Raw genomic sequence first — 12,436 nt, 5'->3', positions numbered from 1 at the left:
TTTTTCTTGTTTTATATTTTATATGTTGACCAGCAGAATACTGAAGTTTATAGCAAATACTGTTTATATTTTCTACCAAAAATATTCTTCCTTTTTGGGTTGGAGGACACACAAATATTTGTTTCTCTGATATTGATTAACCAACCTTGAGGACAATATTTGGATATTTTGGACTTTTCATTCATCCCGTCTGACACTAACAACGAATTTGGTCCGTAAATACCTCTAACAAAACACAGATTAATGGGTCCATTAATGGCAGAAACGAGTGACACTAAAAGAAGCGAACCAAACATCTACAGTACCAAGATACCTAAAATTAGGTCAAGTTGTAAAACTTAGCAAATTTAATTTTGACAAAAACATGGTGATGGAGAAAATAATGGGGTTTAAGAGAGCTAACTCTCCAGAGACTTTAGTTTCCACATCGGGTATTAAAAGACAAAGGTCAATTGGACAGATAACATTGGTCAAAGAACATCAATATGGATTTGTGAAAGGTAGCATAGTGTATGGGGAAATTGTCTGTGGGCACTGACTTTTGCAGAAAAAATATACAGTAGGTTATGGTAATCTAGGGATTTTGCTATTGGAATAATGACCCAGAGGTTCTGAATTAATTAATTCAGGTTCCACTATGGCAAGTTGTGGATTTGAATTCGCTGGACATGGTGATTTGACGGCTGCCGCTAGAAAACTTATTGCTATGAAAATCCAACTGGTTCCTATGCTTCAAGGAAAAGCCCTGCCACCTCCACTCAGTCTGGCCAAAAGTGACTCCAATCCCACATGGTGTGGTTGACTTTTTAATGATCCATGGTCAATTAGAATTGAACAGAAAATACTGGCTTCTCCGTGACAGCCCAAGAAAAAAATTTAAAACGTAGAAAATTCTTCAGTCCTGCCCCCATTCCACTGCATTCTCCAGAAATTCTGTTGACATAAATGCTATATTTTTAGTACATTGTGTCTATACTTGCATATATTAAACCATATAGTTTGTTTACGCATCCTCAGCATGCATTAGGATTGTTTGCGCATCTATGGTTAGGAAATTTGAGATCTCGATTTGCCTTTTTTTTAAAGAAAGGACTATTGATAGTCTCCTGTTTTGACTTTCTGCCTCAGGTCACCTGGATGCACTCCTGAGAGGCTTGGTCCTGGGAAAGTTGGGAAAAGCTGGGCACCAACCAACCATAGAGGAGGCAAGGCGCAGGTTTAAGGATCATGTTGAAGGAAAACATGTTTTGTCTGCTGATCTACGAAGTCCTGTAAGTTTGGGTTCCTTTAATACTTCAAGAGTTGCTTATGTACAATGTTACATAGACATAAAATTTACAATGCAGAAGAAGGCCATTCGGCCCATCGCGTCTAAACCCCACTTAAGATCATCATAGATCATAGAATTTACAGTGCAGAAGGAGGCCATTTAGCCCATCGAGTCTGCACCGGCTCTTGGAAAGAGCACCCTACCCAAGGTCAACACCTCCCCCTATCCCCCAGTTACCCCACCCAACACTAAGGGCAATTTATCATGACCAATCCACCTAACCTGCACAACTTTGGACTGTGGGAGGAAACTGGAGCACTCGGAGGAGACCCACGCACACGGGGAGGATGTGCAGACTCCGCACAGACAGTGACCCAAGCCGGAATCGAACCTGGGACCCTGGAGCTGTGAAGCCATTGTGCTATCCACAATGCTACCGTGCTGCCCACACCTCTACCCCATACCCGTAACCCAGCAACCCCACCCAAACTCTTTGGACACTAAGGGTAATTTAGCATGGCCAATCCATCTAACCTGCTCATCTTCGGACTGTGGGAGAAAACCGGAGCTCCCGGAGGAAACCCACGCAGACACGAGGAGAATGTGCAGACTCCACACAGACAGTGACCCAAGCCGGGAACGGAACCTGGAACCCTGGAGCTGTGAGGCGACAGTGCTAACCCCTGTGCTACTGTGCCGCCCACAGTAGGAGTAGAGAAGAATGATAAAAATTAAGGGATATTGTCTGTAACTAATTTTGATATCGATATCGTGAACTTTGTTTGAGTAAATATGTTTTTAAAAAACGATCTTCACTCCGAAAACATGGTCCCACTCTTAATTTTATAAATTGTTGTGATATTTGATGGGTGGTTGCAGAGAGAGGAACTGCTGCCTCAGCTCCAGGGACCCATAGAACATAGAACATTACAGCGCAGTACAGGCCCTTCAGCCCTCGATGTTGCGCCGACCTGTGAAACCCCTCTAAAGCCTATCTACACTATTCCCTTATCATTTAAATGCCCTTAATGTTGGCGAGTCCACTACTGTTGCAGGCAGGGCATTCCACGCCCTTACTACTCTCTGAGTAAAGAACCTACCTCTGACATCTGTCCTATATCTATCTCCCCCCAATTTAAAGCACTGTCCCCTCGTGCTAGACATCACCATCCGAGGAAAAAGGGTCTCACTGTCCAACATATCTAATCCTCTGATCACCTTGTATGCCTCAATTAAGTCACCTCTTAACCTTCTTCTCTCTAACGAAAACAGCCTCAAGTCCCTTAGCCTTCCCTCATAAGATCTTCCCTCCATACCAGGCAACATCCTGGTAAATCTGCTCTGCACCCTTTCCAATGCTTCCACAGCCTTCCTATAATGCGGCGACCAGAATTGCACGCAGTACTCCAAATGCGGCCGCATCAGAGTTTTGCACAGCTGCAACATGACCTCATGGCTCTGAAATTCAATCCCTCTACCAATAAAAGCTAACACACCGTACGCCTTCTTAACAACCCTCTCAACCTGGGTGGCAACTTTCAGGGATCTATGTACATGGACACCGAGATATCTCTGCTCATCCACCCCCCGTGTTTATTTCGGCCTTGGGTGTCTGTGTGGAGTTTGCACTTTCTCCCTGTGTCTGCGTGGGTTTACTCCAGGTACTCTGGTTCCCCCCACAGTCCAAAGACAAAGAACAAAGAAAATTACAGCACAGGAACAGGCCCTTCGGCCCTCCCAGCCTGCACCGATTCTGATCCTTTTTCCAAGGTCTACTTCCCTCTGTTCCCGCCCGTTCATATACCTGTCTAGATGCCTCTTAAATGATGCTATCGTGCCCGCCTCTACCACCTCCGCTGGTAAAGCTTTCCAGGCACCCACCACCCTCTGCGTAAAAAACTTTCCACGCACATCTCCCTTAAACTTTCACCCTCTCACCTTGAAATCGTGACCCCTTGTAACTGACACCCCCACTCTTGGGGAAAGCTTGTTGCTATCCACCCTGTCCATACCTCTAATAATTTTGTCGACCTCAATCAGGTCCCCCCTCAACCTCCGTCTTTCCAACGAAAACAATCCTAATCTACTCAACCTTTCTTCATAGCTAGCACCCTCCATACCAGGCAACATCCTGGTGAACCTCCTCTGCACCCTCTCCAAAGCATCCACATCCTTCTGGTAATGTGGCGACCAGAACTGCACGCAGTATTCCAAATGTGGCCGAACCAAAGTCCTATACAACTGTAACATGACCTGCCAACTCTTGTACTCAATACCCCGTCCGATGAAGGCAAGCATGCTGTATGCCTTCTTGACCACTCTATCAACCTGCGTTGCCACCTTCAGGGTACAATGGACCTGAACTCCCAGATCTCTCTGTACATCAATTTTCCCCAAGACCCTTCCATTGACCATATAGTCCGCTCTTGAATTTGATCTTCCAAAATGCATCACCTCGCATTTGCCTGGATTGAACTCCATCTGTCATTTCTCTGCCCAACTCTCCAATCTATCTATATTTTGTTGTATTCTCTGACAGTCCTCCTCACTATCTGCAACTCCACCAATCTTAGTATCATCTGCAAACTTGCTAATCAGACCACCTATACCTTCCTCCAGGTCATTTATGTATATCACAAACAACAGTGGTCCGAGCACGGATCCCTGTGGAACACCACTAGTCACCCGTCTCCATTTTGAGACACTCCTTTCCACCACTACTCTCTGTTGCCCAGCCAGTTCTAGTACACCCTGAACCCCATACGACTTCACTTTTTCCATCAACCTGCCATGGGAAACCTTATCAAACGCCTTACAAAAGTCCATGTATATGACATCTACAGCCCTTCCCTCATCAATTAACTTTGTCACTTCCTCAAAGAATTCTATTAGGTTTGTAAGACATGACCTTCCCTGCACAAAACCATGCTGCCTATCACTGATAAGTCTATTTTCTTCCAGATGTAAAGAGATCCTATCCCTCAGTATCTTCTCCAACAGTTTGCCTACCACTGACGTCAAGCTCACAGGTCTATAATTCCCTGGATTATCCCTGCTACCCTTCTTAAACAAAGGGACAACATTAGCAATTCTCCAGTCCTACGGGACCTCACCTGTGCTCAAGGATGCTGCAAAGATGTCTGTTAAGGCCCCAGCTATTTCATCACTCGCTTTCCTCAGTAACCTGGGATAGGTCCCATCCGGTCCTGGGGACTTGTCCACCTTAATGTCTTTTAGAATACCCAAAACTTCCCCCTTCCGTATGACAACTTGACCTAGAGTATTTAAACATCCACCCCTAGCCTCAACATCCGTCTTGTCCCTCTCCTTTGTGAATACCGATGCAAAGTACTCATTAAGAATCTCACCCATTTCCTCTGAGTCCACGCATAAATTCCCTCTTTTGTCTTTGAGTGAGCCAATCCTTTCTCTAGTTATCCTCTTACTCCTTACATACGAATAAAAGGCTTTGGGATTTTCCTTAACCCTGTTAGCCAAAGATATTTCATGACCCCTTTTAGCCCTCTTTATTGCGCGTTTGAGATTCGTCCTACTTTCCCGATATTCCTCCAAAGCTTCATCAGTTTTGAGTTGACTCGATCCTGTGTATGCTTCCTTTTTCATCTTAGCTAGTCTCACAATTTCACCCGTCATCCATGGTTCCCTAATCTTGCCATTTCTATCTTTCATTTTCACAGGAACATGTCTGTCCCGCACTCTAATCAACCTTTCCTTAAAAGACTCCCACATTTCAAATGTGGATTTACCCTTAAATAGCTGCTCCCAATCCACATTCCCGAGCTCCTGCCGAATTTTGTTATACTTGGCCTTTCCCCAATATAGCACTCTTCCTTTAGGACCACTCTTGTCCTTGTCCATGAGTATTCTAAAACTTACGGAATTGTGATCGCTATTCCCAAAGTAATCACCGACTGAAACATCAACCACCTGGCCGGGATAATTCCTCAATACCAGGTCCAGTATGGCCCCTTCCCGAGTTGGACTATTTACATACTGCTCTAAAAAAACTGTCCTGGATGCTCCTTACAAACTCTGCTCCATCTACGCCTCCAACACTACACGAATCCCATTCAATGTTGGGGAAGTTAAAATCTCCCATCACAACCACCCTATTGCTCCTACATTTTTCTATAATCTGTCTGCATATTTGTACCTCTACTTCATGCTCGCTTTTGGGAGGTCTGTAGTAAAGTCCCAACAATGTTACTGCACCCTTCCTATTTCTCAGCTCCACCCATATTGCCCCCCCCCCCCCCCCCCCCCCCCCTCCCTACCTACCTCCCTCTCCATCCCTCCTGAAGCATCTGTACCCTGGGATATTCAGTTGCCAGTTCTGCCCTTCCCTCAACCAAGTCTCAGTAATACCAATAACATCATATTCCCAGGTACTGATCCAAGCCCTAAGCTCATCTGCCTTACCTGCTGCACTTCTCGCATTAAAACAAATGCACCTCAGACCACCTTTCCCTTTGCGTCCATCATCTCTTCCCTGTCTACTCTTGCCCTTAGTCACATTGAGTTTACTGTCTCGTACCTTACTGGCTTTAGTTGCTGCTTCTTTACTGACCTCTAACTTCCTAATCTGGTTCCCATCCCCCTGCCACATTAGTTTAAAACCTCCCCAACAGTGTTAGCAAAAGCACCCCCTAGGACATTGGTTCCAGTCCTGCCGATTCGGAACCGTGCAGGTTCGGTGGATTAGACGAATAGGGCGGGGGAGTGGGCCTAGGTAAAGTGCTCTTTCGGAGAGTCGGTGCAGACTCAATGGACCAAATGGCCTCCTTTTGTACTGTAGGGATTCTGTGCGTATCGATCCCAAATATTTGTCTGAGTTGGAGCTGTTTCTTGATTCTGGTCTCTGATTATGAGGTATTTATTAGTATCCCCTTTTCAAATCAAGAGGTTTGAAGGAGGTTATCAAACAAACAATTGTATGTATTATTTAAAGTTAATTTATATATAAAATATAACTTCCAAAATATATATGTCGGTTGACCAAACTACTTCTGAAGTTGAAGAAAAAGTGGGACTTATGACACTTTATTGTCAATTAATTGAAGAACAGGCTAATTAATTGAACATCACTGTCAAAGGTGGTGAGTTGCGTATATGAACTGCTGAGTCCTTGTGACATATGTAGAAATGTGTATAAATGTTATCCAAATGGACTTCCAGAAGACATTTGGTATGATTGAACACAAATTAGGAACACATATTGTAGCGTATAGAATTGAAGGAAACCTTGTGATGTGGGTCAATAATTGTTTGGGAGGCAGGAAATAGATGAGAGATAAATGACTGGATTTTCCACAGGCATCAGTACATTAAAGTAAGACCCAGATAGGGTTCTGAAGCCCATGCATGTGTTGGTACTGCCACTTGGGAGGCAGTCTCCTGTCTGGCCGGTTCTTTGCTCGTGTCCGATTATAGATGGCAGTTGAGTTCCTGAAGATGGAGACTCCGAAAGAGTGCCCTCAAAATTGAGATATCAAATGCAAAAGGCCAAAGCCAAAGGATCATTGGGATGGCGGGGAAACCTATTCCTCTGTAGGAGTAATGACAGTCTCAGTTGTGGCCTATCCTAAAAGTAACATCCCATCATTGGACATCCTTCCAGTCCATGGCCTCATCATTGGTCATGGAACCTTTGGTGATGGCCACTTGGACTGCCATTGGGAGGATGCCTTGATTGTGCTGGCATCTCCACACACTGGTAGTGGCCCCAGTGGCAGGATCTTTGGGTGTGCGTGAAACCTACTTATATGGCCAGATGTGCCTCTTTGAAAGCTAGGTTAGATGGATAAATGAGTTGCCTGATGTCCCAGCACTTGGCAGTTAGACCTCGCAACCTTACTGTTTCAAATACATTCGAAAGGTCTCAGCAGACGTGCTGGCATTTATGTCTGTGTTCTCCCAGGTACTCAAGTTGATATTGCAAGATTTTCAGTTGCCTTTACTTTGTGTTTATAGCATTTTATCTGTCCATCTTTGTTGCGATACCCGGATTGCAAATCATTATAGGCTTTAGGAATTCTATAATTAAACAGGTGAATAAGCTGTTCCGACCAATGCATATGGACTTAATAATTCTTTTTTTTAAAAAGGACTGAAGTTCAAACGCTTGTGTTCAACTTATTCTAATAAAGTGTCGCACATTGCTTATGGGTTTGAGAGAGATCATTCGAACATAAACAATATTATGTGGTCAATAGTTCTATTTGTATTTTGAATTTTATTTAATTTGAGAGGCCAGCTATTCAAAATCCAGGAAGCCCAGGTAACATTTTTCTGGGATATAAAAGTAACATTATCTTGTTTAAGTCTGGAGCATTTGGGAAATCCCAACAAAGGAAGCAGTTTAAAATCTAAGAAGTAACCAGTTAATACAGCCAGTTCGATATCCCTGAACAAGAACAGATAGAATGTTTTTGCAAAGAATCAGCTTAGTTCTTAGAATTGTGATATTTTTATTATTTTGTCTATTTGCAGTTAGACTATATTACGACTTTTTTGTGTGTTCATTTTTATTAACCGATCAATTCACTTGATATTTTAAACTTAAAACAAGATCTTATGTGATGCTCTATTGCTTTCAAGGACTGGAGTGAGATCTTATGAAGGCCTAAGTCCAGTAGCTAAAAGCAATTTCCAGACAGGGTTTGTTCTGCGTTTCCCAGATGCATTACCGAAAGCTTACCTAGATCTCGCTGCAAGGGAAGATACTCTCAAAGGTACGAGAAGTTAGGTCTCACCATGAGAGTGATCCAAGCTGCAGTAGAGAGTTTTTAAAAAAAAATAAAGATGACCCAAATGTAACTGCTTAATAAACAGCAGCTAACGCATAAAATGAGGTCTGCTCTGGTGTTGTTCTGCACCCTCTAGAGAGCAGGAGGATCCCATGGAGGTGTGGGATAGAATCATTTGGTGAAATAATCTAAAGAAGGGTTTGTGTTATCTTGGGCGCAAACTATAATATTTTAACTCGATACCAGGGCATGGAATCATTGAAGGACACAAAGAATTGGGAATTGCCCATGAAGGAATCTGAAATAGAAAAAAAAAATGAAATAAAATGGGTTTAAATCGCAAACTCTCCACAACTTCAAAAGCTTTGTCTTTAATCACCTCCATAAGTCCTTCTGTTCAACATCCATTTTTGTCGGGTTGCTGCTGGAATGGCCAAGAAGGAGCTGGAGCGTGCAGAGGGGATCAGGATAGCGGTCTGTCGCTGTGGGGAACGGGCTGAGCGGGGGGCGCAGGCACGTGGCGGACTACGGAAGGGTGATGGCTAGTCAACGGGGAAGGAGGGCAGGTGGCCCTCCGATCCGGCTGATCACCTGGAATGTGAGGGGACTGAATGGGCCGGACAAACGGTCCCGCGTGTTCGTGCACCTGAGGGGGCTGAAGGCGGACGTGGCTATGCTTCAGGAGACGCACCTGAAGGTGGCGGATCAGGTCAGGTTGAGGAAGGAGTGGGTGGGCCAAGTGTTTCATTCGGGGCTGGATGCAAAAAACCAGGGGCTGGCGATCCTGGTGGGGAAGAGGGTGTCGTTTGAGTCGTCGGGTGTGGTGGCAGACAGCGGCAGGAGGTACGTGATGGTGAGCGGCAAGCTGCAAGGGGAGCGGGTGGTGCTGGTCAATGTATATGCCCCAAATTGGGATGATGCAGGTTTCATGCGGCGCATGTTGGGCCGGATTCCAGATTTGGAGGTGGGGGGCCTGATAATGGAGGGGGGATTTCAACACGGTGCTGGATCCGCCACTGGATCGATCCAGTTCCAGGACGGGTAGGAGGCCTGCGGCGGCTAAGGTGCTGAGGGGGTTTATGGACCAGATGGGAGGGGTGGATCCTTGGAGGTTCACGAGGCCGAGGGCCAGGGAATTTTCATATTTCTCCCATGTGCATAAGGCCTACTCCCGGATCGACTTCTTTGTTTTGAGTAGGGCGCTGATTGCGGGGGTAGTAGACGCTGAGTACTCGGCGATAGCCATTTCTGACCATGCCCCACATTGGGTGGACCTCGAGCTGGGGGAGGAGAGGGACCAGCGCCCGTTGTGGCGCTTGGAGGTGGGGCTGCTGGCGGACGAGGATGTGAGGGGGCGGTTTGAGGATGCATCAAGAGATACCTGGAGGCCATCGATAATGGGGAGGTCCGAGTGGGGACGGTCTGGGAGGCGCTGAAGGCGGTGGTTCGGGGGGGAGTTGATCTCCATTCGGACCCACAGGGAGAGAGGGGAGCAGACAGAAAGGGAGAGATTGGTGGGGGAGATGGTGAGGATGGACAGGAGGTACGCGGAGGCCCCGGAGGAGGGATTACTGAGGGAGCGGCGCAGCATTCGTGCTGAGTTCGACTTGATGACCACCAGAAAGGCGGAGGCTCAATGGAGAAAGGCTCAGGGTGCGGTGTACAAGTATGGAGAGAAGGCGAATAGGATGCTGGCACACCAAGACATTAATGGGGTCTTCAGGGACTTTTATGAGAGATTATATCGGTCCGAACCTCCGGCGGAGAAGGGGGGGATGGGGCGCTTTTTGGACCGGCTGAGATTCCCGAGGGTGGAGATGGGACGGGTGGAGGGTCTGGGGGCGCCAGTTGAGCTTGAAGAGCTGGTTAAAGGAATAAGGAACATGCAGTCGGGGAAGGTGCCGGGGCCGGATGGTTTCCCGGTTGAATTTTGCAAGGCGTATCCCCTGCTGGGCCCCCGTTGGTTAGGACCTTCAACGAGGCGAGGGAGGGGGGGGGGGCTTTGCCCCTGACGATGTCTCGGGCGCTGATCTCCTTGATCCTTAAACGAGACAAGGATCCCCTGCAGTGTGGGTCATATAGGCCGATCTCACTCCTGAATGTGGACGCCAAGTTGTTGGCAAAGATCTTAGCCACGAGGATAGAAGATTGTGTGCCGCAGGTTATCCACGAGGATCAAACTGGGTTTGTGAAGGGGAGGCAGCTGAACACTAATATACGGAGGCTCTTGAATGTTATTATGATGCCGGCGGTGGAAGGGGAGGCGGAGATAGGGGTGATGCTAGATGCGGAGAAGGCCTTTGATAAGGTTGAGTGGGGGTACTTGTGGGAGGTGCTGGAAAGGTTCGGGTTTGGGGAGGGGTTTGTCAGTTGGGTGAGGCTCTGTTGTATGAGGCCCCGATGGCGAGTGTGGCCACGAATAAGAGGAGGTCGGAGTATTTTCGACTATACCGAGGGACGAGGCAGGGGTGTCCCCTGTCCCCCCTACTTTTTGCGCTGGCAATTGAACCCCTGGCTATGGCGCTGAGGGAGTCGGGGGATTGGAGGGGGCTGGTACGGGGTGGGGAGGAGCACCGAGTGCCGCTCTATGCGGATGACCTACTGTTGTATGTGATGGACCTGGTGGGGAGAATGCCGGTGGTGATGGGGATTCTCAGGGAATTTGGAGATTTCTCAGGGTATGAGCTTAACTTTGGGAAAAGCGAGCTGTTTGTGGTACACCTGCGGGACCAGGAGGGGGGGATTGGGAGGCTCCCACTAAAAAGGGCGGAGAGGAGCTTCAGGTACTTGGGGGTTCAGGTGGCCAGGAGCTGGGGGGCCTTGCATAAGCTAAACCTCACAAGGCTGGTGGAGCAAATGGAGGAGGAGTTTAAGAGGTGGGACGTGCTGCCGCTGTCTTTGGCGGGTAGGGTGCAGTCAGTCAAGATGACGGTGCTCCCGAGGTTTCTGTTCCTGTTCCAGTGCCTCCCCATCCTTATCACGAAGGCCTTTTTCAGGCGGGTTAACAGGAGCATTACGGGGTTTGTGTGGGCACACGGGACTCCAAGGGTGAGACGGGTGTTCTTGGAGCGGGGCAGGGATGGGGGGGCTGGCGTTGCACAACCTCTGTGGGTATTATTGGGCTGCCAACGCAGCGATGGTGCGTAAGTGGGTAATGGATGGGGAGGGGGCGGCATGGAAGATGCTGGAGATGGCATCCTGTGTGGGTACGAGCCTGGAAGCACTTGCAACGGCGCCGCTGCCGCTCCCTCCGACGAGGTATACCACGGGTCCGGTGGTGGCAGCTACCCTCAAGGTTTGGGGGCAATGGAGGCAGCACAGGGGGGAGGTGGGGCCTCGATGGGGTCCCCGATACGGGGGAACCACTGGTTTGTTCCGGGGAGAATTGATGGCGGGTTCCTGAGTTGGCACAGGGCAGGTGTCAGGAGGCTGGGGGACCTGTTCATAGACGGGAAGTTTGCGAGCCAGGGTGAGCTGGAAGGGAAGTTCAGGCTCCCCCCGGGGAACACCTTTAGGTACATGCAAGTAAGGGCGTTTGTCAGGCGGCAGGTGGCGGGGTCCCCCCTACTGCCGCCGCGTGGGGTCCAGGACAGGGTGCTCTCGGGGGTATGGGTTGGAGAGGGGAGGATCTCGGAAGTGTACCAGGTGATGCAGGAGGTAGACGAGGCCTCGGTGGAGGAGCTGAAAGATAAATGGGAGGAGGAGCTGGGTGAGGAGATTGAGGATGGGACGTGGGCGGATGCCCTAGAAAGGGTGAACTCCTCCTCTTCGTGTGCGAGGCTTAGCCTCATACAGTTTAAGGTACTGCATAGGGCTCATATGACCGGGACAAGGATGAGCTGTTTTTTTGGGACCGAGGACAGGTGTATTAGGTGCTCAGGGAGCCGAGCAAACCATGTCCACATGTTCTGGGCATGCCCAGCGCTGGGGGAATTTTGGAAGGGTGTAGCAAGGACGGTATCGAGGGTGGTAGGATCCAGGGTCAACCCAGGCTGGGGACTCACAATATTTGGGGTTGCAGTGGAGCCGGGAGTGCAGGAGGCGAAATAGGCCGGTGTTCTGGCATTTGCGTCCCTAGTAGCCCGGCGGAGGATTCTTCTTCAGTGGAAGGATGCGAAGCCCCCAAGCGTGGAGGCCTGGGTCAACGATATGGCGGGGTTTATTAAATTGGTGAGGGTGAAATTCGCCCTAACGGGGTCAGTGCAGGGGTTTTTCAGGAGATGGCAACCATTCCTAGATCTCCTGGCAGAACGGTAAAAACAAAAGGTCAGCAGCAGCGGCAACCCGGTGGGGGCAGGGGGGTTGTCTCTTTATTTTTGTTTTGGGTTGAATATCTGTTTTTTGCCAATGACGGGCGTTAATTTATTGTTTCTCTTTTGTATTTACGGGGGGGGGGGGT

The 12,436-nt window shown here is 48.3% G+C and overlaps 1 protein-coding gene across 3 annotated transcripts in view; it reads left to right on the top strand.

Moving 5' to 3' along the window:
- The window catches only part of npepps (aminopeptidase puromycin sensitive), a 328,961-nt gene that overhangs the window by 273,217 nt on the left and 43,308 nt on the right, over positions 1–12,436 (top strand). For all 3 annotated transcript variants that reach the window (XR_005458182.1, XM_038779185.1, XM_038779184.1), the window contains one exon: positions 1,129–1,271. Coding sequence is in view for 2 of the 3 variants with exons in the window: in XM_038779185.1 (XP_038635113.1) it covers positions 1,129–1,271 (143 nt within the window). In the remaining variant the exon portion in view is untranslated. The remainder of the gene's footprint in view (positions 1–1,128; positions 1,272–12,436) is intronic.

This window comes from Scyliorhinus canicula, chromosome 19, assembly GCF_902713615.1.
Source record: "Scyliorhinus canicula chromosome 19, sScyCan1.1, whole genome shotgun sequence".
NCBI classification, from domain to species: domain Eukaryota; kingdom Metazoa; phylum Chordata; class Chondrichthyes; order Carcharhiniformes; family Scyliorhinidae; genus Scyliorhinus; species Scyliorhinus canicula.
Note: the sequence above shows the minus strand (reverse complement) of the source record. Positions and strands in the feature narration are given on the sequence as shown.